Source organism: Bos taurus, chromosome 3 (genome assembly GCF_002263795.3).
Source record: "Bos taurus isolate L1 Dominette 01449 registration number 42190680 breed Hereford chromosome 3, ARS-UCD2.0, whole genome shotgun sequence".
NCBI classification, from domain to species: domain Eukaryota; kingdom Metazoa; phylum Chordata; class Mammalia; order Artiodactyla; family Bovidae; genus Bos; species Bos taurus.
Window position 1 is genome coordinate 105675313 of NC_037330.1, and position 22663 is coordinate 105697975.

The 22663-nt window shown below is 41.9% G+C and overlaps 1 protein-coding gene and 1 pseudogene across 2 annotated transcripts; one reads left to right on the plus strand and one right to left on the minus strand.

Annotated features, from left to right (window-relative positions):
- Positions 1-211: 211 nt before the first annotated feature.
- On the minus strand, positions 212-19831 carry ZFP69B (ZFP69 zinc finger protein B). Of its 2 annotated transcripts, none has more exons than XM_059885189.1 (3): positions 19212-19831; positions 7139-7265; positions 212-2785 (listed from the first exon to the last, which is right to left on the minus strand). In XM_059885189.1, exons 2-3 carry the CDS (start codon positions 7170-7172, stop codon positions 1665-1667), a joined length of 1155 nt encoding a protein of 384 aa, XP_059741172.1. In that variant the 5' UTR covers positions 7173-7265; positions 19212-19831; the 3' UTR covers positions 212-1664. The 2 variants fall into 2 exon arrangements, with proteins under 2 accessions (XP_059741172.1, XP_059741171.1); XM_059885188.1 differs by lacking the exon at positions 19212-19831 and adding an exon at positions 15456-16471.
- LOC107132343 (60S ribosomal protein L37a-like) lies at positions 16715-17553 on the plus strand (annotated as a pseudogene).
- Positions 19832-22663: the final 2832 nt, after the last annotated feature.

Genomic DNA, 22663 nt, shown 5'->3' on the forward strand with positions numbered 1-22663 from the left:
TCAAGTCTTCCGGCGGCTCGGCCCGCCCCGCCGCCGGCTCCGCCCATCAGGAACGGCGAGAGTCCGCCCTCTCCGGGGAGGCAGGCGCTCCCGAAAATCCGGAACACAGATTCCGCGGAGCGCGCCTGGGCACGCCGCCCCCACGACTGCAGTCCTCTTTGGTGGGACCCTAAATGTGTTTTTCTAAGGGCTGTTTCAAAGAACTTCTCGCTCAAAAGACAACACATTTTTTTAATTTAATGCCATACATTTGGCAATTGGAAAGTAAAAGACAATTAAAATGCCATCCACCAATCTTAATAAAAAGACATCAATATGTATTAGGAATTATGGTCTAATTTTCTTAGGTGTAATAATGGCATTGCAGTTAAGTCTTAAAAGAGTGGTGGTTATCTTTTAGAGATACATCCCAAAGCACTTGTGGATAAATAAAAAAAAAAAAGCATCATTATGAACTAAAGTCTACATAAATATCTCCATAAATAATTCCTAGGCTTCCACAACAGCATTACAATTGTGATTTTAAAAAACCTTTTTGCAACAAAATACCAAAGAGATTGATAAGGAAACAAGACTTTTGGCATAGATACAAGTGAACATACGAATATGACATTAAATGGTAGTCTAGTGTCAGTATTAATCATTGTACATATATTCATTTTACATAGTGGGATGGGCAAATTACAATCCTTGGGCTAAATGCAAACCAACACTTGTCTTTTAAATAAAGTTGATTGGAGCAGTTATACCAATTCATTCATGTCAGTGGTTCCCAACTAGGAATTATCTTGCCCTCCCCAGGTCTGGGGAAATTTCTGGTTGTCACTGTGGAGCGGGGAACTACTGACATCCAGTGGCCAGCTGCTACTGCTGCTAAACATCCTACAAAGCAAGATAGCCACCTACAACAAAGCATCCCAAAACATTAGCAGTGCCACAGATGAGATACCCATATATTGTCTCTGGATACTTCTGCACTAAAATGATAGAGTTGAGTAGTTCTGACAGAGGTCATATGGCCTACAACACCTAACATGTTTATTATGTGGCCCTTTACAGAAAACATTTGCCAATTTTTCTCTATGAAACCAAAAAATGTAAGTACCTCATGTTTAGCTGGTTACCTATTAAGTCTAGAAAACGCTCTTTAACATTATTTCTAGAATGAGACAATTGACATTTTTATTTCTACCTCTTCTAGCCATATAAAGGGCTATAGTAAAAAGTTATATTTTATTCTGATTCATTAAAGGGATATTTAAATCCGTGACTCTCAAAGTCAATCACAGATCACTGGCTTGTCATGATGATTTCACTGCCCCACAGTGAAATGAGAAAAATAAAGACAAATTTGGGAGATTTCCATAAAACTAATTTAATGTAAGAGACTGTTCTCTATAATTATAGTCTTCCTATATTTTAAAATAATAAAACGCCCTTTCTTTTCTGAAGCAATGCTGATAATAGGTAGTTTGTTTTTTTAACACAGCAAAATTAGTAATTGTAACATTGGGTCAAACCATTAAAAAAAAAGATTCGTTCTTGAAATCTGAAAGTCAGAAAATCCAAATTTAGAGGCTTTTGCTCCAATTGGGGGATTCTTTGATGTTGAACATATTTCACATACCATTGCTGAAGGTGTTTCTTAAGTGTGTTTTGCAGTGTCAAATAAGTGGTGAACTACAGCTGAAGGCTTTTCCACATTCATTACAATCATAGGGTTTTTCTCCAGTATGAATTCTCTGATGTTTGGCAAAGGATGAATCATGCCTAAAGCCTTTCCCGCAATGACTGCATTCATAAGGTTTCACTCCAGTATGGACTCTCTGATGGATAGAAAGATGTATTCTCTGGCTAAAAGCTTTTCCACATTCCTTACATTTATATGTTCTTTCCCCAGTATGACTTCTCTGGTGTTGAGTTAGGTATATGCTGTGGCTGACAGTTTTACTGCATACACTACAAATAGAGGGTTTCACAGCAGTATGAATAATCTCATGTTGCCTGAGGTGTCTAATATGGAAAAATGCTTTTCCACAGTCTTTGCATGTAAAAGGTTTCTCTCTGACATGAGTTCTCAGATGCTGGATCAGTCCAATGCTTTGACTAAATGCTTTCTCACATACACCACATTCACAGGGTTTCTCCCCAGTATGAATTCTGACATGTTGAGTAATAGATGATGGATGGCTGAAGGTTTTCCCACATTCCTTACACTCATAGGGTTTCTCCCCAATACGGATTCTCTGATGTGGAATAAGGGATGAGCTTTGGCTAAAGGCTTTTCCATATTCTTTACATCTGAAAGGTTTCTCTCCGGTGTGAATTCTCATGTGTTCTGTAAGGTGAATGAACTGTTTGAAGATTTTTTCACATATACTACATTCAAAGATTTTCATTCTTGTATAATTCCTTGAATGATTAATCAAATCTAAATTGCATCTACTTTTCTTTCCAGATATGTCATATCTATGGTGTCTTTTTTCTGGAGGGCCTACTGGTCCTATAACTTTTGAGCTTATATTAATATTTTTCTCAAATTTGTTAGATTCTTGGCCTCTCTCCTGAGTGAGCCTTTTCTTGTGGATCAAGGGGATTTGTCTCTCACCCATTCCTTCGTTCTCCTGGTAGTTTTCTAACTTGTGACATTTGGAGATTCTTCCCAATGTGGAAATCAAGGTGCTTCCTCTCAGGAACCTTTCCATCATCAGGGCATGGTGTAATTCTTCCCATGAAATGTCATTCTTTAAAGTTGTCTCTTTGGTTTCTGTTTCATCGTCCAAGCCTGAAAGAAATCCAAAAATATAAATGACCCATATTCACTGCACTTCAAAAATAAATGGCCACAGTGCAAAGAGGAGGGAAAAATAATATATACTAGGTACAGGAGGGCTGAATAGTCTTCAAATAGGATCCTGCCACCTAGAGAGCTAATATGAAAATAACAAAGTGGTCAAAACAAAGAAGCTGTTAAAAGAATACGAGATAGGACTTCCCTGATGATCGAGTGGTTAAGAATCTGCCTTGCAGTGCAGGGCATATGGGTTTGATACCTGGTCAGAGAACTAAGATCCCACATACCACCAGGCAACTGAGCCCACAATTGGAGATAGCATGCTACAACTAAAGAGTCCATGTATCAGAACAAAAGATCCCTCATGATGCAACAAAGATCCTGCATGCGGCAACTAAGAACTAACACAGCCAAGTAAATAAATGGAACTCTGAGGAGTTATACAAAATGAAAGACTTTTTAAAAATGTATGTGAAAGTGACTTTGAAAACTGAGAGGAGTTCATCCATGAGAACTACAAGAGGAAATGGACTAAGAAGAAAACATCACTATAAGGGCAAATATCAAGAGATAAGACAGGAAGATAAGAATTTTAACACAATATCTCAACCTCCTATTTCTATGACAAAATTTTATTTACTTAAAAAATTTAAGTACCTCATACATTTTGCATGCTCAAATAAAACATTAAATAATATAGAAATGCATTCACTAAAAAAGGGTAGCTTCTGTCAATTTCATCTCCATTTCCTTTATTCTCTTAGGATTATGGAATGAATCTGTTCAGACATTTCTCAATAATATATGCATGTAAATATGTGCGTTTGTGTATATATGGTCATAAATATAATTCTGCATGTTTTTTTAACTCAACTATGTCTTATGCCCCCCCATGTCTGTACATTTAGATTTATAATATTCTTTATAACAACTGCATTCCACTTAGTGAAGTAGTGAAAGTCGCTCAGTCATGTCCGACTCTTTGCGACCCCATGGACTATACAGTCCATGGAATTCTCCAGACCTGAATATCAGAATGGGTAGCCTTTCCCTTCTCCAGGGGATTGTCCCAACCCAGGGATCGAACCGAGGTCTCCGGCATTGCAGACAGATTCTTACCAACTGAGCTATGAGGGAAGCCCACATTCCACTTATAGACATATTTCTTTGACTTTTCTCTACTGAAAAATATTTAGGTAGTCTCCATTTTTTCCCTTTATTTTTTATATATAAATTTGTGTATGCTTCTGTCAGTGTTTCATAGGATTTACTAAAAAGAAATTATTAGGTTATGGGTATATGTGCTATTGGTGAATATGGGTGCCTTTCACTGGATTTTTATCTATCTTCATAATTATTGTCTATATAAGAGGTGAAAAATGGTTTCTTAATTTGTGACAAAATATTATCTATACTGTAAAATCTTAAAAGATAGAGAATGTATATATATATATAGGGTAAATATATCCATAGTACACATGACACAGCATTTTCAGATGTGATTTTTATAAATCAGATGAGGGAGTTTCCTGGATTTTTACTCTCTACTTCTATCCAACTATTCTGGACTCTATCATCCTAAAGCATCAATAGTTTCTGTTCACAGCAAACTTATTCTCCAGGATGTCCAAGCTCATTTTAGTCAAAGCACAAACAAAGTACTTGGTAATAGCAGGATAAATTTTGGACTGGACTCAAAAAGCAAGTAGAGATATTTGGATTACTTATTATAGGGGATAAGGAGTCACTTAACTTCTTTTTAGGGTAAAAAAAAGATAAATGAGATGTTTTGAGTGGTCCAATCTAGCAGTAACATTCAAAATGATTCTGAAAAAGAAAATAAGATATCCACAAATGCAGCTGGAAATTCTAGTAATTGGCATGGAATAATGGGAACCTGGCTTAAGAGTACATCAACAGAGATGAAGAGTAGAAGTGGACTGAGTAGGTAAAACCAGAGAAGAAAACATGGAGGATGGGGGGGAAAACAAAGTAGAAAGCATGATACATCCTTGCTGATACAATGATTTCTAGTCTTAGAGGCTGAAAGGACAGGAGGAGTCAGGATGAGAACTTAGTTTGGGAGAGATAATTGCTTCCAATTTTGGATGTACTGCGCTTGAAGTAACAACAGTGTGTCTATATAGAGATGTTCCAAACACCAGGGAGATGAGGGAATAGAGTTCATATGAACATGTATGACACAAATGAAGATATGGAGAATACAGATATCAAAGGGATAGTTGAGAACATCACAATGCATCTGTGGGAGTTTGTGTAGAAACAGGACAGCAGTGTAAAAGAGAGAGGCTCCTCAGGGATTGTGGCAGAGACTGTTAGCTGTTCATTGAAACATCTCCTTATTTTTGGACACACAACTATACTATACTATACTTCCCAATCTTCCCTGAATTTGAGTGAAGTAACAGGTCTCTCCCATTAAGTGAATAAGAGTGAAAAGTGATGTAAGCCATTCCAGTTTGGCCCATAAAAACCACCTAAATGAACTCCTCTGTGCTTTTCCTCTGTGCTGCGCTGTGCTGTGCTTAGTCGCTCAGTCATGTCTGACTCTTTGCAACCCCATGGACTGTAGCCCGCCAGGCTCCTCTGTCCATGGGGATTCTCTAGGCAAGAATACTGGAGTGGGTTGCCATGCCCTCCGTGTGCTTTTCCTCCACTGCTGGCCAAACTCAGATGATGAGGAGGCCCTCAAGAATGACAGAACTACCATGTGGAAGGAATCTCTGTCCCTGAATGCAAAGTGGTAAAAAACTGTCCACTGAACTAACCAACTTCCCCGGATCAATATATGAGCAAGAAAGCCCTATTCAGTTTGAGCCAAACTTGAGCGTCTATATGCTACAGTAGGTTAGCCTAACCTAACAAAGACATAAGTGATACACCTGCATTAAGAAGGAGATCGATGAGAAGCACTGAAGAAGCAATAAGAGAGACAGAAGAGACAAATATTATTAAACTAGCTGATGGAAGAAAACAATACCATGAAGGTGGTGAGGTCTACATAACCTAATGCTTCCCTGTAGGAAAGCACCATAAGAACTCAAACCGTGGAGGCAGCATGATTAGAATTCAAACACGGATTCCACCTAATAGTGGCTAAACAATCATGGACAGATTTCTTAACCTAAGCACCTTCTTTATCTCATTTGTAATATGGGGTTAAAGTAGGTACAGGACTCATAGAAACCAGCTTGGAAAACAGTGTCATTTTTACTATTCTTAGAAGTCAAAGACTATTAAAACCCACTGGATTTGCTAAGAAGGAATTCTGTGGTGATTTCTCAAGGAGTCATGTATTATCTGAAATAGAAGTTAAATGACCCAAGTTAAAAAGAGAATCAAAATTGAAGGGATAGTCATAGAATATAGGGAAAAAATTTAAATGGAATCATCAGAAAAAGTCATGATAAAATGACTTAAGAATCTGGTGTAGGGTGCTGATATTTTTTGAGTGTTTGTCTTTTGTTGTGTTTCTTTTGTTTGGTTGGTTGGTTGATTTTTTTGGCTGCACTTCAGCATGAAGGATCCTAGTTCCCTGACAAGGATTGAACCCATGCTCCTTGCAGTGCAAACACAAAGTCTTCACAGATTCTTAACCACTGGATTACCAGGGAAGTACCAAGAGCACTGTTTTAAATGAGGAGAGATCCATGGATATCTGAATGTACAGGAGAAAGAAACTATGATCAGGGCAAGGTTTAGAATGCTGGAGAAAGCAAGAAAACCACAAAAGTCAGGTCAGAAGAAATGGTAAAGGCAGTTAACCCTGAAGAGAAAGCCATCTCTTTTCCTCTGACTCCAGAGAAACTAACGAGAAGAGGCAAGTGTAGGAAAGGAGGGACAGAGTGGTAATCGAGTTTTTTGTGGGTCTCACCCAGGTGACTGCAGCCTTCCCCACGGCCTGGAGAAGCCTTTAAGCTGAACTCTCTGGCAAACGTAAGGGCTCCACCTGCCTTGCTCTTTCCTGGACTTGGACCTCCTGAAACCTCTCTCTTCATCAGCCATGGCTCTTCTCCTTTCTCTAACTGGGAAACCACACCAGGTTTGGAAAGCTGGTATCCTGCTTACAAGAAGAAAAAACTGCATGTGCTGAGGTCAGAGAGGTATCCCAAGAATTTAGAGACAGTCATTTGTTAGTCAGGCCTTCTGCAGAGTAGAGTAGAAAGACCAGGGCAGAAAAGACCACAGCAGTTCTGACTTGCTGTTCAAACGAACTAGAAATTTCTAACACAGAACCCAAAGCTGAAGCAGAGCAGTTCAGTTAGAAATAAAGATTCTTATTCCAATAGGCAGATTCTTCTTACAAAGGGAATCCACCCTTACCCACTGAGACCAGATTTCCATAGTTCTCCAGCATCACCTCCCGGTACAGATTCTGGTGAGCAGGGGCCAGATGCCCCCACTCCTCCTGGGTGAAGTCCACAATTATGTCCTTGAAGGTCAATGGTTCCTAGAACATCAAATATATTTCTTTTTAGCCTGAATCAGGAAGTTGTTTTCACTTTCTCTATATGCTAAGAGATTGTAGCCAAGTTTTCTTGGACCCTGGACCCTCTTTTTTTTTTTTAGCAAATCTATCACAGAGGTGGAAAAACAGCCCTCAGCAGAGATTCTCCTCAGGTCTGCTGCTGCTGCTAATTAATCGTTTCAGTCGTGTCCGACTCTGTGTGACCCCATAGACGGCAGCCAACCATGCTCCCCCGTCCCTGGGATTCTCCAGGTAAGAACACTGGAGTGGGTTGCCATTTCTTTCTCCAATGCATGAAAGTGAAAAGTGAAAGTCAAGTCGCTCAGTTGTGTCTGACTCTTCGCGACCCCATGGACTGCAGCCTACCAGGCTCCTCCGTCCATGGGATTTTCCAGGCAAGAGTACTGGAGTGGGGTGCCATTGCCTTCTCCACCTCAGGTCAGATAGGTCTATATCAATCTGTATGAGAAAGCCTGCCACACGTGGGAACCCATCTTGTCGGGGGACGTCCAACTTTAAGGAACACAACATGTTGCACTTTTCTTCCTTTGCATGCCATTTCTCAAGGATTCTCTGTTCCTTTTCAGTTTCTATTCCAGGAACGAGTAGAGCTGCATGCAGTTCTCAGGACTGAGATCATGGGAAAGGGTACCTGCTTGGATTCCTTCCAGTAACTCCCTTCAGTGACTGTTTTCAGCGTTAGCAACCTTGTATATATTAGACTATCCATTTTGTTACAACTGATGAAATTTCACTCTTTGTAATAGCTGAGTAATCATTTTACTAAAGATATATATATAAGCGTGCATTTCTGCTAATAAAATACCCTTGCTCCACTAGAGACCTGGGTCCCCCGCATCCTTCTTTCTGTCTTCATTCTCATCGGAGCATGGAAACCTACCAAGCTCACTTTCTTGCCTGGGCTTTCAAGACCTCCTTGAGAGGACGCCCTGTGCCTTCGTGAGCGATACAAGTCCTGTGTATGGGCTTCATTGGTTTTCCATGTAACCTGAGAGATCCTGAGAGATACTGCTCTCTCTCTCTCTTCTTTCTTTTCCTCAACTCTGGTCCACCAGGTCCCGGTCTATAAAGACCAACACCATCTCTGTTGTGTGAAAGGCTAGAAGGAGATCTCCTTGTCATTCAGCCTTCATCAGCTCCTATGGACAGTCTTTTGAAAACCATTTGGCTGATTCTCTGATGGAGGTTACAAAACAATGCAGGGAGCGTGTAAGTTGTCTCTTCCAACTCACAGTTTGGCTGAAGGCAAAATACTCATGAACTGTATTAAAGAGGGTTGTAGAACAGTATATAGTAATTTAAGGGCAATAAAAATCAGGAATATTTGAGAAAGAGGAGAGTCCAAAAGGAGGCTAAGGCCACAAGACAAGACAGGGACCCTGGTTGGGCTGAAAGAACTGGTTATAAATCAGAACATTTCTACATGAGTAAGACCCTTAGCTAGGGATTTCTGTTAGTAGGAAAAGTATGTGAGAATAGCACATTTTTGGAGGGAGCATGAATTGTGCCTTGTAAGGAAGATCCCTTGACCAAAGCGGACACTGTATTGGGAAGTACAAGGGCCTGCTGTGAACAACCTACACAAATAACCATTTGAGTTTGTTTTTTTTTTAATATTACCAAATGGGAAGAGAACTCAGAAGCCAGAAGGCTGAAATAATAACAAATTCCTTAAGTATACAGACTATTTTAATGCTTTTAATGGATTGTAAATAATTCTGGAATGTATTTCAGCCCTATGAGGCCAACACTAGCATCCACATTTAACCAATGAGAAAACTGAATTTGAGCAAAGTTAAAGACTTGCTGTTAGTCACTCAGTTGTGTCTGATTCTTTGTGACCCCATGAATTGTAGCCCACCAGGCTCCTCTGTCTGTGGAATTCTCCAGGCAAGAATACTGGAGTGGGTGGCCATTTCCTTCTCTAGGGGATCTTCCCAACCTAGTGATTGAACCCGTGTCTCCTATATTGGCAGGCGGATTCTCCTACATTGGTCTGAACCATCAGGAAAGCCCCAAAGACGTGAGACTAAACCCTATACCATGTGATTTTGGAAGCTAAGATCTCTTCACTTTAAAACTCTCCTGTTCTCTAATATCTCCTTCTACGTTGGTTTTCTAATTCTCTAACTCTCTTGAGTTTCCCTGTGCTTCTGGGGTTTGGTTGTACAGAACTTTGCCTGCTGCCAGTACCACCGGCTTTCTAATGAGCTAATGTATGACTCTTGGAAGCTTTCCTTCCTATTCTGCTCAGCCTATTTCGTTTCTGCCCTTTGTGACCTGTCAGCAGCTTCTCTACTCACTTCTCTATTCGTCTACAATTCTGCTCCCGGACATGACCAAAGATCCTCTCTCAAAGGTCTTTAAGGAAGTGCATGCATTTCCAAGAATATCAGAACCTCACTCTGTTCATTTTAAAATGTTGCTTAAAATGTTTTACAGTGCTTGTCTTTCCCCTGGATGACATCTTGTGAATTTTAAGAGCAAGAATTACAGGGAGCTCCTTGGTAGCCTAGTGGTTAGGATTCCGGGCTTTCACTGCTGTGGCCCTGGGTTCAATCCCTGGTCAGGGAACTCAGATCTTGCAATCTGTGTGGCATGGCCAAAAAAAGAATTACTTTATGTACTTTTTCCACATACACACACACACACAAACATGATTTTTTAATTTGTTGGATAAATGGCTAGAGGTTTGCTAGAAACAAGAGGGTTCTTTAGGAGGGTTACTACTGGTGGGGAAATTACCTGTAAAATAAATCCATGCAGGCTGATTTCAAACAGGCTAAGAAAATCCAATCCAAGAAGTCAAGCTAAAGAAAATCAAAGTCCAGGGCTCTTAAAATCTAAGAGACAATTTCATGAAAGTGACAGGAAACTCCGACCCACCTAGGATTCTGCTGTCAGGGACCTAGAGGTCACTTCATCCTCAAAACTTTATCCCTGGGTCTCATCAGCATCCTGAGATAGCCAAGATGGAAAAAGGAAAAGAGCTATGAAGTTTGCACCTCTGCAAATCCCCCTAAATAGAAAAACTTCCTGCAGACCTGCTGAACACAGCCCCTCTCTCAAACATTCACAAAGAGGGACATTCAGAGCCACTCAAGAGCAGACTGGAGCCTCCTAATGGGAGGATCTGCAGTGCATTGATTACAGGGTTAATGTTTCCCAATGACCAGTGCTGGTCCAAAAGCACAGACCTACCTCAAAAATCCTCAGACGTTCCCCACTACAAGAAAGAAAAATCCAAACACTTTATCATATCATAGACTTCAAGATCCTCCACAAACAGTCCAAAGCTATTTCTCCAAGTATTTCTTCCCCTAAACACTGGACACACCTACCACATAATCCACTCTTTGAACATACCTAGATATTAATAGCACCCAGCTCAGAACTTTCCCCCAAGGCCTACTCAGTGAAAAACCGAGGTATCCTTCTGGATCAGTTCAAGTGAAGTTTTATCAGATCCCCTTAATGCGAAAAAAACGTCCTCTCCCCTGTATTCCCCCAAAGCTTGGTTTTTCTCTCTAATCTGGTATCTCAGGCTGCCTCCTATTATATTTATTTTCATAATTATATCCTTCAATTGAGTATTAGTATGAGTATATGTGTAGAAAGTTTATCTGGTTCACTTTTTCCCATCTGCTAGTTAAGTATAACACCCTGCCAGGCTACTAGAACTCAAGAAATACTAGCTGAATTTGACATGTTAAAAATATGGGGCTTCCGTGGTGGCTCAGTGGTAAAGAATCCGCCTGCCAATGCAAGGGACATGAGTTTGATCCCTGGTCTGGGAAAATTCCACATGCCACGGAGCAGCTAAGCCAATATGCCACAACTACTGAGCCCGTGCTCTGCAGCCTGCGAGCTGAAACTGCTGAAGCGCCTAGAACTTGTGTTCTGCAACAAGAGAAGTCACTACAGTGAGAAGCCTGCACACCCCATCTAGAGAGTAGGTAGCCCCCCTCACCGCACCTGGAGAACACCTGTGTGTAGCCACAAAGACCCAGCACAGCCATAAATAAATAAATAAATCTTTTAAAAAATATATATGAACTAGGGAATCCCCTGGTAGTTCAGTGGTCAGGACTCTGCACTCTCACTGCTGAGGTTAGAGGGTTAAATCCCTGGTCAGGTTAATTAAGATCCCACAAGATGCAAACAAATGAAAAAAGCAAAACAAAACAACTTGTAATTAAAGCACATGAGATAGTAGGGCTAACAGCGACCTCCAAGAGGGCTCACGCCAAGGGGCACTTTCCAGGATTGCTGCTGCCAGTACCCCCATCCCCCTGGAGACCCACTTCTGACCCATGTCTCTACAGGAGACCCTCCAACACTAGCAGTGCTCCCTTGAAAGATAAGGATCTTAAGCATCACACCTTAGAATGGAGATTTCATCCATTAGGAAAGACACCTCCAAAAACTCTCTGTATTATATCCCTAGAAAGGCTCCTAACAGGTATTGCTAACCAATCCTCGTGCTGCTACACTCCAGGGAATAGACTCCTGGAGTCACGTGACACGCCTGAAAAAAGACACTAACTAGAAATGCACATCCTCTGGTGACCTAAAAGTAAGTATTTCCTAAAACTGAAGCAGACAATATCACGAGAGATAGGTGAGACAGCTTTCCCAACATATCCAGACCAGGACTGTTGGAAGTTCATCACTAAAGCTGTAATGATGACACAATGCTTCAGATAATCTCCAGTGTCTATGATCTTGATAACATAAGTACTTGAGATAAAAAAAATGCCTGAGAGTTCTCCCTCCCACCCCTTCGTTTTACTCAAATTGACCTTAATAGGTTTCCAACGTGTACACTTTCCCTCTGATGTAAGACACTATTCCCAGAAAGAACTTTCTTGACATTGAGGGACAAAAGGGCTGATGAAACTAGAAAACCTGACTCTTGACTAACCAAGTTTCCAGAGGAAGATCTTGGTCAAAAGGAGGAAATGTAGAAATTACAGAAACCTTTAAAAAAGGCTTCCCTAGTGGTTCAGCTGGTAAAGAATTTGCCTGTAATGCGGGAGACCTGGGTTCGATCCCTGGGTTGGGAAGATCCCCTGGAGAAGGGAAAGGCTACCCACTCCAGTATTCTGGCCTAGAGAATTCCATGGACTGTATAGTCCACCGGATTACAAAGAGTGGGACACGACTGAGTGACTTTCACTCACTCAATTAAATAAAACTGGGAGACCAGAAGAGGGAGCTCTCATACTCTGCAATGATAGCAGAGTCCAACAGGAAGAAGAGACTCCTCTTCTTTCATGGCAAGCATTCAGCCAGCAAAAAGCTATGGACTATTTTTAACTATAGCTCTTCCAGCTTCCTTTTTCTCTATAAAAGTATTCTCCTATCCTTATCATTGGGGACTTGTACATGGTTCACAGTAGTTGCAGACCACAAACTGCAATTCTCTGCTGATTCTGAATAAACCCATCTTGGTTGGAGAAATTTTTTTTAAAGCACATGAATTATTGTCCTTGTATTTTTCCCTTAACTTTTTATCATGAATACTGAACACCCATATATCTTCCACCCGAATTCAATAATCACTGCTGCTGCTGCTAAGTCACTTCAGTCGTGTCCAACTCTATGTGACCCCATAGACGGCAGCCCACCAGGCTCCCCCATCCCTGGGATTCTCCAGGCAAGAACACTGGAGTGGGTTGCCATTTCCTTCTCCAGTGCATGAAAGTGAACAGTGAAAGTGAAGTCCCTCAGTCGTGTCTGACTCTTCACGACCCCATGGACTGCAGCCTACCAGGCTCCTCTATCCATGGGATTTTCCAGGCAAGAGTACTGGAGTGGGGTGCCATTGCCTTCTCTGCAATAATCACTAATGTTTGCCATATTTACTTCATTTATCTATATTTTTTTCTGAGCCATTTCAGAGTTGCAGATATCATAGGACTTCCTTGGAGGTCCAGTGGTTAGGACTCCACACTTCTCCACTGCAAGGGGCGTGGATTCAATCCCTGGGGAGGGAACTAAGATTCCACATGCTGTCATGATACCTCCTCCCTGAATACTTCAAAGACTCTTCTCCTGCATAACCATAATACCATTTATCTCAGTTTAGAGAGTTAATAATATCCATCCAAATATTCAGTAAATATTCAGATTTCCTCAACTGTTCCCAAACTATCTTTTATCCTGGATTTTTTTCCAAACCAGGAGCCAACCAAGGTTCACACACTCAAAGTGGCTGTTATTCAAAGCCTCTCTTACTTTTTTCACGACAGTGGCTTTTAAAACACTGGTATCGTCTTACTGTATCCTCATGGTTAGGTTTATCTTACTTCTCCATCCCCTATATTTTCTTTAAATCAGAAGTTCAGCCTTTAATTTGGATCAAGTTAGTTATGACCAACCTAGATAGCATATCCAAAAGCAGAGACATTACTTTGCCAACAAAGGTCCGTCTAGTCAAGGCTATGGTTTTTCCTGTGGTCATGTGTGGATGTGAGAGTTGGACTGTGAAGAAAGCTGAGTGCCGAAGAATTGATGCTTTTGAACTGTGGTGTTGGAGAAGACTCTTGAGAGTTCCTTGGACTGCAAGAAGATCCAACCAGTCCATTCTGAAGGAGATCAGTCCTGGGTGTTCTTTGGAAGGACTGATGCTAAAGCTGAAACTCCAGTACTTTGGCCACCTCAAGCGAAGAGTTGACTCACTGGAAAAGACTCTGATGCTGGGAGGGATCGGAGGCAGGAGGAGAAGGGGACGACAGAGGATGGGATGGCTGGATGGCATCACTGACTCAATGGACGTGAGTTTGAGTGAGCTCCGGGAGTTGGTGATGGACAGGGAGGTCTGGCGTGCTGCGATTCGTGGGGTCGCAAAGAGTTGGACATGACTGAGCAACTGAACTGAAACATTTTAGGAAGGGATATATTATGGGTGATACCATGTGCTTTATATTACATGACCCAGAAGGCACAAAATGTCAGGTCATCCCATCACTGGAACACTTGGTTAAGATAGTGACCACCAGATATTGCCACTGGAAAAGTATGTTCTTTCCCTGACATTTAGCAAGTGATTTGTGGGGGGTTATAGCTCAGATGGTAAAGAATCTGTCTGCAATGCAGGAGACCCTGGTTCAATTCCTGGGTCAGGAAGGTCCTCTGGAGAAGGGATAGACTACCCACTCCAGTATTCTTGGGCTTCCCTTGTGGCTCAGCTGGTAAAGAATCCGCCTGCAATGCGGGAGACCTGGGATTTTCCCTAGGTTGGGAAGATTCCCTGGAGAAGGGAAAGGCTACCCACTCCACTATTCTGGCCTGGAGAATTCTATGGACTGTATAGTCCATGGGGTTGCAAAGAGTCAGATATGACTGAGCGACTTTCACTTAATCTCATTTGTGGGGGTGAAACTTTGACACCTTGGGAATATCCTATTCCCCATCAATCTTCCAATTATTTCATTTATAGTAAAATATCCCACCATTCCTTTCAAATTCATTACTGGAAGGTATTTTCTGAAAAGGATTTAAAAAGCAAGGTCAATGCATCCTTCATTCCCATAATAATATAATTTCAAAGTAAGAAAATCAGTGTCTTAATCACTTCCAATGTTGACAGATGAGTTTTCTCCCCTCTTCTTCCTCTATTTTAAGTATCATCATGAATGTGTGGAATTTTACTTATTTAAGGTGTTACAATCAATCTGGATACTTAAACTGTCCCCAGTTTGAACAGGGCTGTTGCATCCTTTAAACACAGGTCTATTAGTCTCTGAGCTCTTCCTTGCTATTTGAGCACAAGATACTCCATCTCACCTGGTACTTTCCCTCCTGCCTTCTACTTCTGACCTACATACCCGGCACCTGGACAGGTCATTTGTTTGATTCACATTTCCTCACTGTAAAATATGGAAAATCAGGCAAGTTCTCCCAGCCTCATACACCCACGAGGAAGTTGAAAAGAAATAACATACACAGTCATAACACTGAAATACTGGTTTGGAGCTGAGTTAACCACTACTATTTAGGAAAACCTCAGGCCAGGAGCAATAAAGAACTCCAGAGACTTTTTACCCAACTGCCTCCCCAACAGATGCTTCTGCTCAGATGTCTACATTCCTTCCCACTCTGGAGGATGGTGCTCTTCCTCCCTCCCACCCAGCAGTCTAGTCTCACCTTCCTCTTTAAACATCTCAGTCATGTCCTCCCACAGGGGTGTCCCCACCACCGTCTTCTCTGGATGGTGCAGCTTCACCCAGGTGCTGGCCTCAGTGGGCAAGGTGATCAGGAGTCACTGTAGGATGATGACTTCAGCACTCCTTTCTGGGGAACTCTGGCTCCACCCACAGGGCAGAGTCCTGACCGGGCTTCTCCACTTTCTGATGAGGAAACTGCCAGAGTCTCTGACAGGAGGCTTTACAACTGCACAGGTGTCCTCCACTCTCAGGAACCCAGGGAACAAACAGCACCAAAATCCAGAGTCTGGACAGTTTTACTCTCTAGGCTCTCAAGGAACACCTCCCATCCTTGCCTCCATCTGTCTCCTCAGCAGGCAGCTGGAGGCTCCAAGTATTTATTCCCAATCACCACAATGGGCAGAAAACATCAGTGTTAGTGAAAGGATCTAGGAAGTTCAATCACATGGTCAGAACTTACACCAATCAATGAAAATTTCTTTTACAACAGATACACAGAGATCATGGATAGACACAACCCACATGGTCCAAAACACTGCTGATGTCTAGAAGCATAAAGGAATTAATAAAATCCAATTATTTGTTTAGGCAGTCCTACCTTTAAAGTTATTTAACTTAGTTAACTTCTATGCAGAGTACATCATGAGAAATGCTGGGCTGGAAGAAGCACAAGCTGGAATCAAGATTGCCGGGAGAAATATCAATAACCTCAGATATGCAGATGACACCACCCTTATGGCAGAAAGTGAAGAGGAACTCAAAAGCTTCTTGAGGAAAAGAAAGAGTGAAAAAGTTGGCTTAAAGTTCAACATTCAGAAAATGAAGATCATGGCATCTGGTCCCATTACTTCATGGGAAATAGATGGGGAAACAGTGGAAACAGTGTCAGACTTTATTTTGGGGGGCTCCAAAATCACTGCAGATGGTGACTGCAGCCATGAAATTAAAAGATGCTTACTCCTTGGAAGGAAAGTTATGATCAACCTAGATAGTGTATTCAAAAGCAGAGACATTACTTTGCCAACAAAGGTCCGTCTAGTCAAGGCTATGGTTTTTCCAGTGGTCATGTATGGATGTGAGAGTTGGACTGTGAAGAAAGCTGAGCACTGAACAATTGATGTTTTTGAACTGTGGTGTTGGAGAAGACTCTTGAGAGTCCCTTGGACTGCAAGGAGATCCAACCAGTCCATTCTGAAGGAGATCAGCGCTGCGATTTCTTTGGAGGGAATGATGCTGAAGCTGAAGCTCCAGTACTTTGGCCACCTCATGCAAATTGTTGACTCATTGGAAAAGACTCTGATGCTGGGAGGGATTGGGGGCAGGAGGAGAAGGGGATGACAGAGGATGAGATGGCTGGATGGCATCACTGACTCGATGGACATGGGTCTTAGTGAACTCCAGGAGTTGGTGATGGACAGGGAGGCCTGGCATGCTGCGATTCATGGGGTCGCAAAGAGTCGGACAGGACTGAGTGACTGAACTGAACTGAACCTTTAAAGTAATTTGGAAATTATAAATTTGGAAAACTCAGCAGTGGCCACAGGACTGGAAAAGGTAAGGTTTCATTCTGATCTCAAAGAAAGGCAATGCCAAAGAATGTTCAAACTACCATACAATTGCACTCATTTCACAAGCTAGCAAAGTAATGCTCAAAATCCTTCAAACGAGGCATCAACAGTACGTGAACCAAGATATTCCAAATGTACAAGCTGGACTTAGAAAAGGCAGAGAAACCAGAGATCAAATTACCAACATCTGCTCTTGGGCTCAGACCTAGGTTGTGTTAAAATGGCGAAATGCACCAAGAAAGTTGGAATCATGGGCAAATACACCACCCGTTATGGTGCCTCCCTCAGGAAAACAGTGAAGAAAACTGAAATCAGCCAGCACGCCAAGAATACCTGCTCCTTCTGTGACAAAACCAAGAAAGAGATGAGCTGTGGGCATTTGGTACTGTGGTTCCTGCATGAAAACATTGCTGGTGGTGCCTGGACCTTCACACCACTTCTCCTGTCACAGAAAAGTCTGCCATCAGAAGACTGAAGGAATTGAGGACCAGTAGAAGCACCACCATTTGATAACGTTGGTAGCCTATAGTAAGTGAGTTGATTTATGTAACTAAATTACTTTGGCTTGTTAATTAAAAAAAAAAAATTCCCCAACATCCACTGGATCACAGAAAAAGCAAAGGAATTCCAGAAAAACTTCTGCTTCATTGACTACACTAAAGCCTTTGACTGTGTAGAGCACAACAAACTGTGGAAAATTCTGAAAGAGATGGGAATACCAGAGCACTTTATCTTCCCCCTGAGAAACCTGTATGCAGGTCAAGAGGCAACAATTAGAACCGGACATGGAAAAACAGACTGGTTCAAAACTGGGAAAGGAGTACATCAGGGCTGTATATTGTCACCCTGCTTATTTAACTTATATATGCAAAGTACATCATGCGAAATGCTGGGCTGGATCAACCACAAGCTGAAATCAAGACTGCCAGGAGAAATATCAATAACTTCAGATATGCAGATTATACTACCTAATGGCAGAAAGTGAAGAGGAACTAAAGAGCTTCTTGATGAGGGTGAAAAAAGAGTGAAAAAGCTGGCTTAAAACTCAACATTCACAAAACTAAGATCATGGCATCTGGTCCCATCATTTCATGGCAAATAGATGGGGGGAAAGTGGAAACAGTGACAGACTTCATATTATTGGGCTCGAAAAGCACTGCAGATGGTGACTGCAGCCATGAAATTAAAAGATGCTTGCTCTTTGGAAGAAAAGCTATGACCAACCTGCTGCTGCTGCTGCTGCTAAGTCGCTTCAGTACTGTCCGACTCTGTGTGACCCCATAGACGGCAGCCCACCAGGCTCCTTTGTCCCTGGGATTCTCCAGGCAAGAACACTGGAGTGGGTTGCCATTTCCTTCTCCAATGCATGAAAGTGAAAAGTGAAAATGAAGTCGCTAGACAGCATATTAAAAAGCTGAGACATCACTTTGCTGACAAAGGTCCATATAGTCAAAGCTATGGTTTTTCCAGTAGTCATGTACAGATGTGAGAGTTGGACCATAAAGAAGGCTGAGCAATGAAGAATTGATGCTTTTGGACTGTGGTGCTGGAGAAGACTGTTAAGAGTCCCTTGGAAATCAAATCAGTCAACTCTAAAGGAAATAAAACCTGAATATTCATTGGAAGGACTGAAGCTGAAGCTCCAATAATTTGGCCATCCAATGTGAAGACTGGACACATTGGAAAAGACCCTGATGCTGGGAAAGATAGAAGGCAGGAGAAGGAGGCAACAGAGGATGTGATGTTTGAATGGCATCATCCACTCAACGGACACCAGTTTAAGCACACTCCAAGAGATAGTGAAGGACAGGGAAGCCTGGAGTGCTGCAGAGAGTCAGTCAGACAGGACTTAGCGACTGAACAACACTTTTAAAGTGGTCTGCGATTTGTAATCAAAAAGGATCTGGGTTTGAATACAGCTCCTTCACTTGTCGGCTGTGGCAAGCCACGTAATCCCACTGATCCCGTTTCCTCCTCTGTAAATGGAGATGATAAACCTTTCTCCAAAGATGGACCGGTCTGGCCCAGCCCTCGCAGCCTTTGTGTGAGCCTGACTCAGAGGCTGGGAGCACACCGCGAGCCACAGATGACATCGGGCTGGGCGGAGGCGGCTCTTACCAGTTTGTCCGCTTTCCAGACCCAAGGGAGCCATGGCTCACCCGTCTCACCTGCTCTGACCGCACTCCCTAGCCCTCCGGCGGCCGTGGACCGGTCACCGCGCAGGGACAAGATGCTCCCACGTAGCGCAGCCGTGGCCGATGCGCCTGCGCGACAAGCAGCCTCGGCGCGCGGTTCCCAGCGTCCTCCGGGGCTGCGGGCGCCTGAGGGGATGCTCTCCGGCGTGCGCCCCGGGATGTGGTTCCATCACTGTGGTTTGTCTGCAGCCTGGGGCTAGAACCCAGCGTAAGGCAAGCCCGCTCCTGTGGAAGGAGACAGAGCCTGTCTTCTCGCCAGCCCGGACTACTGAATAGAACCAGCTCTCCTCTGCCGGGCATAGACTTGTGAATGTTTCCGCGGGAATATTTGAAACCCTTGACAAAGGAAAACATCTGTATCTCTTTTTTGTAGAAACAACATTGGTATAAAATGACCATACCACTTTCATTTAATATGTACATAGAAAAGACTGAAAGTGGAATGGAATCCAGTGTTTCATTAAAAGAGTCAGACACGACTTAGTGGCTGAACAACAACGATTAGTTTTTTGTTCTAGTATTCAAGAAGTCCTTACGTTAATTGCTTTCCTTATTATTTCTGAAATACCACAAAATACAAAATAATTCTTACCTATAATTTCACCAAGTAGGGTAACCATTGCTAACTTTTGGTGCACAGACTCACCTACACACACACACATACACACAGCATTTTTTTCATGTCTTTTATGTATTTTCTGCAGAAATGATTATACTCTAATGCTGTTTTATCTTCTACATCAATAGCTTACAAAAGCAACAATTTAGAAAACAGAATAAAGCAATGTCATTGCTAGCTGTTATGAACTGAATGTCTGTCTCCCCAACCAGTCCCACAAATTCATATGTTGAAACTCTAACCCCCAGAGTAGCTATATTTGGAATAAGAAAGTACAGACCTTCCTAAGCTTATGATGGGATTGCATCTAGATAAACCCATAGTACATTGAAAAATACCAGTAAGTCAAAAATGCATTTAATACACCTCACCTAGCTTAGCTTAGCCTACCTTAAATGTGCTTAAAACACTTACATTAGCCAGAGTTGGCCCAAATCATCTAGCACAGAGCCTATTTTGTAATAAAGTATTGAAATATTTCATGTAATTTACTGAATACTGTACTGAAAGTGAAAAACAGAATGGTTGTGTAAGTGCAGAATGGTTGTGAGTGTATTGGTTGTTTATCCTTGTGATTGTGACTGTCTGGGAGCTGAGGCTCACTGCCACTGCCCAGCATCACGAGAGACTATGCTAGCTCAGGAAAAAAATAAAAATTCAAATTATAGTTTCTACTGAATGCATATCACTTTCACACCACTGTAAAATTGAAAAATCATAAGTCAGGGAGGGACTCACTGTAATTAAGACTAAATGAGATCATAAGGGTGGGACCCTGATCCCATAGGATTAGTGTCCTTTTAAGAAGAGACAGCAGAGGGCTTAATCTCTCTCTGAAGGCAGGCACTGAGGAAAGCTAATACGAGGATTTAGCAAGAAGTCACTATGTACAGCCAGGAAGAGAGCCCTCACCAGAAAGTGACGCTGCCAGACCATGATCTGGGACTTCTAGCTTTCAGAATTATGAAGAAATAAATGTCCATTGTTTAAACCACCCAGTCCAAGATATTTTCTTATAACAGCCCAAGCAGACTAACACATTAGCATGTAGTATTTAGAGTATGAAGCTTTGTTCCAAGTGCATTATATATTTTAACCAATGTGGTCCTCGTAACAACCTCCTGAGGTAAATGCTATTATTATTCCCAATTTGCAGAAAAGAAAACTGAGGTTTGGAGAAGTTAAGTAACTTTTCCTGCATCATACAGCTTGCAAGTGATAAATCCAAGCAGTCTGCTCTTCTACCTGCTACTCAACAAAACCGTGGCACAAAATATAATAAAACGTTAACGGTAAAGTCTAGGTAGTTGTACATGGATGCTCACTGTAAAGTCTTTCAACTTTCCTGTATGTTTGAATGTTTTCATAATAAAATATTGCTAAGAATAAATAAGAATTATGCAGGACCTTATCAATAAAGTCACAAAAATTACTGATTTAAATGGAAAGAATAGTGATGTACATCATGTTCATGGATTGGAACTTTCTAAATATGTCAGCTTCCTCCACTTTAATGCTCCCCAATAAAAATCTCAACTTTTCCTTTTAATAAGTTAAATGATTCTAAAGTTTACCAGGAACGGTAAGTATTCCAGAATGGCCAATAAAATTTTCCAACAATAATGATGTCAGACTTGACCTACCAATATAACTTATATAAATTGTTTTACCAATATAATACAAGGCTTGATAATCAAGATAAGATAAAACCAGCACCAAAATATACTCTTAAATTAACAAAATTAAACTAAAACCCATTTAATATATTATAAAAGTGGAATTTCAAATTAGCAAACTGATGATGATTATTCATTAAGTGTTGTGAAGACAACTAGTTAGCCATTTAGGGAATTAAATACCAAAATTGGATGGCTTGTTGTTCAGTCGCTCAGTTGTGTCCGACTCTTTGAAACCCCATGGACAGCAGCAGTCCAGGCTTCCCTGTTCTTCACCATGTCCTGGAGTTTGCTCAAACTCATGTCCATAGAGTCAGTGATGTTATCCAATCATCTCATCTTCTGTCACCCCCTTCTCCTCCTGCCTTCTATCTTTCCCAGCATCAGGGTCTTTTCCAATGAGTTGGCTGTTCACATCAGGTGGCCAAAGTATTGGAGTTTCAGCTTCAGCAAAAGTCCTTCCACTGAATATTCAGGGTTGGCTTCCTCTAGGATTCACTAGTTTGATCTCCTTGCAGTCCAAGGGAGTCTCAAGACTCTTCTCCAGCACCACAGTTCAAAAGCATCAATTCTTCAGTGCTCAGCCTTCTTTATGGCCCAACTCTCACACCCTTACATGAAAGCAAAAATGAAAGATGCTCAGTCATGTCAGACTCTTTGCAACCCCATGCACTATACAGTCATGGAATTCTCCAGGTCGGAATACTGGAATGGGTTACCTTTGCCTTCTTCAGGGGAATCTTCCAACCCAGGGATCAAACCCAGGTCTCCCGCATTGCAAGTGGATTCTTTACCAGCTGAGCCACAAGGGAAGCCCAAGAATACTGGAGTGGGTAGCCTATCCTTTCTCCAGGGGATCCACAAGGGAAGCCCAAGAATACTGGAGTGGGTAGCCTATCCCTTCTCCAGGGGATCTTCCCGACCCAGGAATTGAACCAGGGTCTCCTGCATTGCAGGCGGATTCTTTACCAACTGAGCTATTGGGGAAGCCCATCAGTACATGACTTCTGGAAAAACCATAGCTTTGACTATGTGGACCTTTGTCAGCAAAGTGATGTCTCTGCTTTTTAATACACTGTCTAGGTTTGTCATAGCTATTCTTCGAAGGAGCAAGCATCTTTTAATTTCGT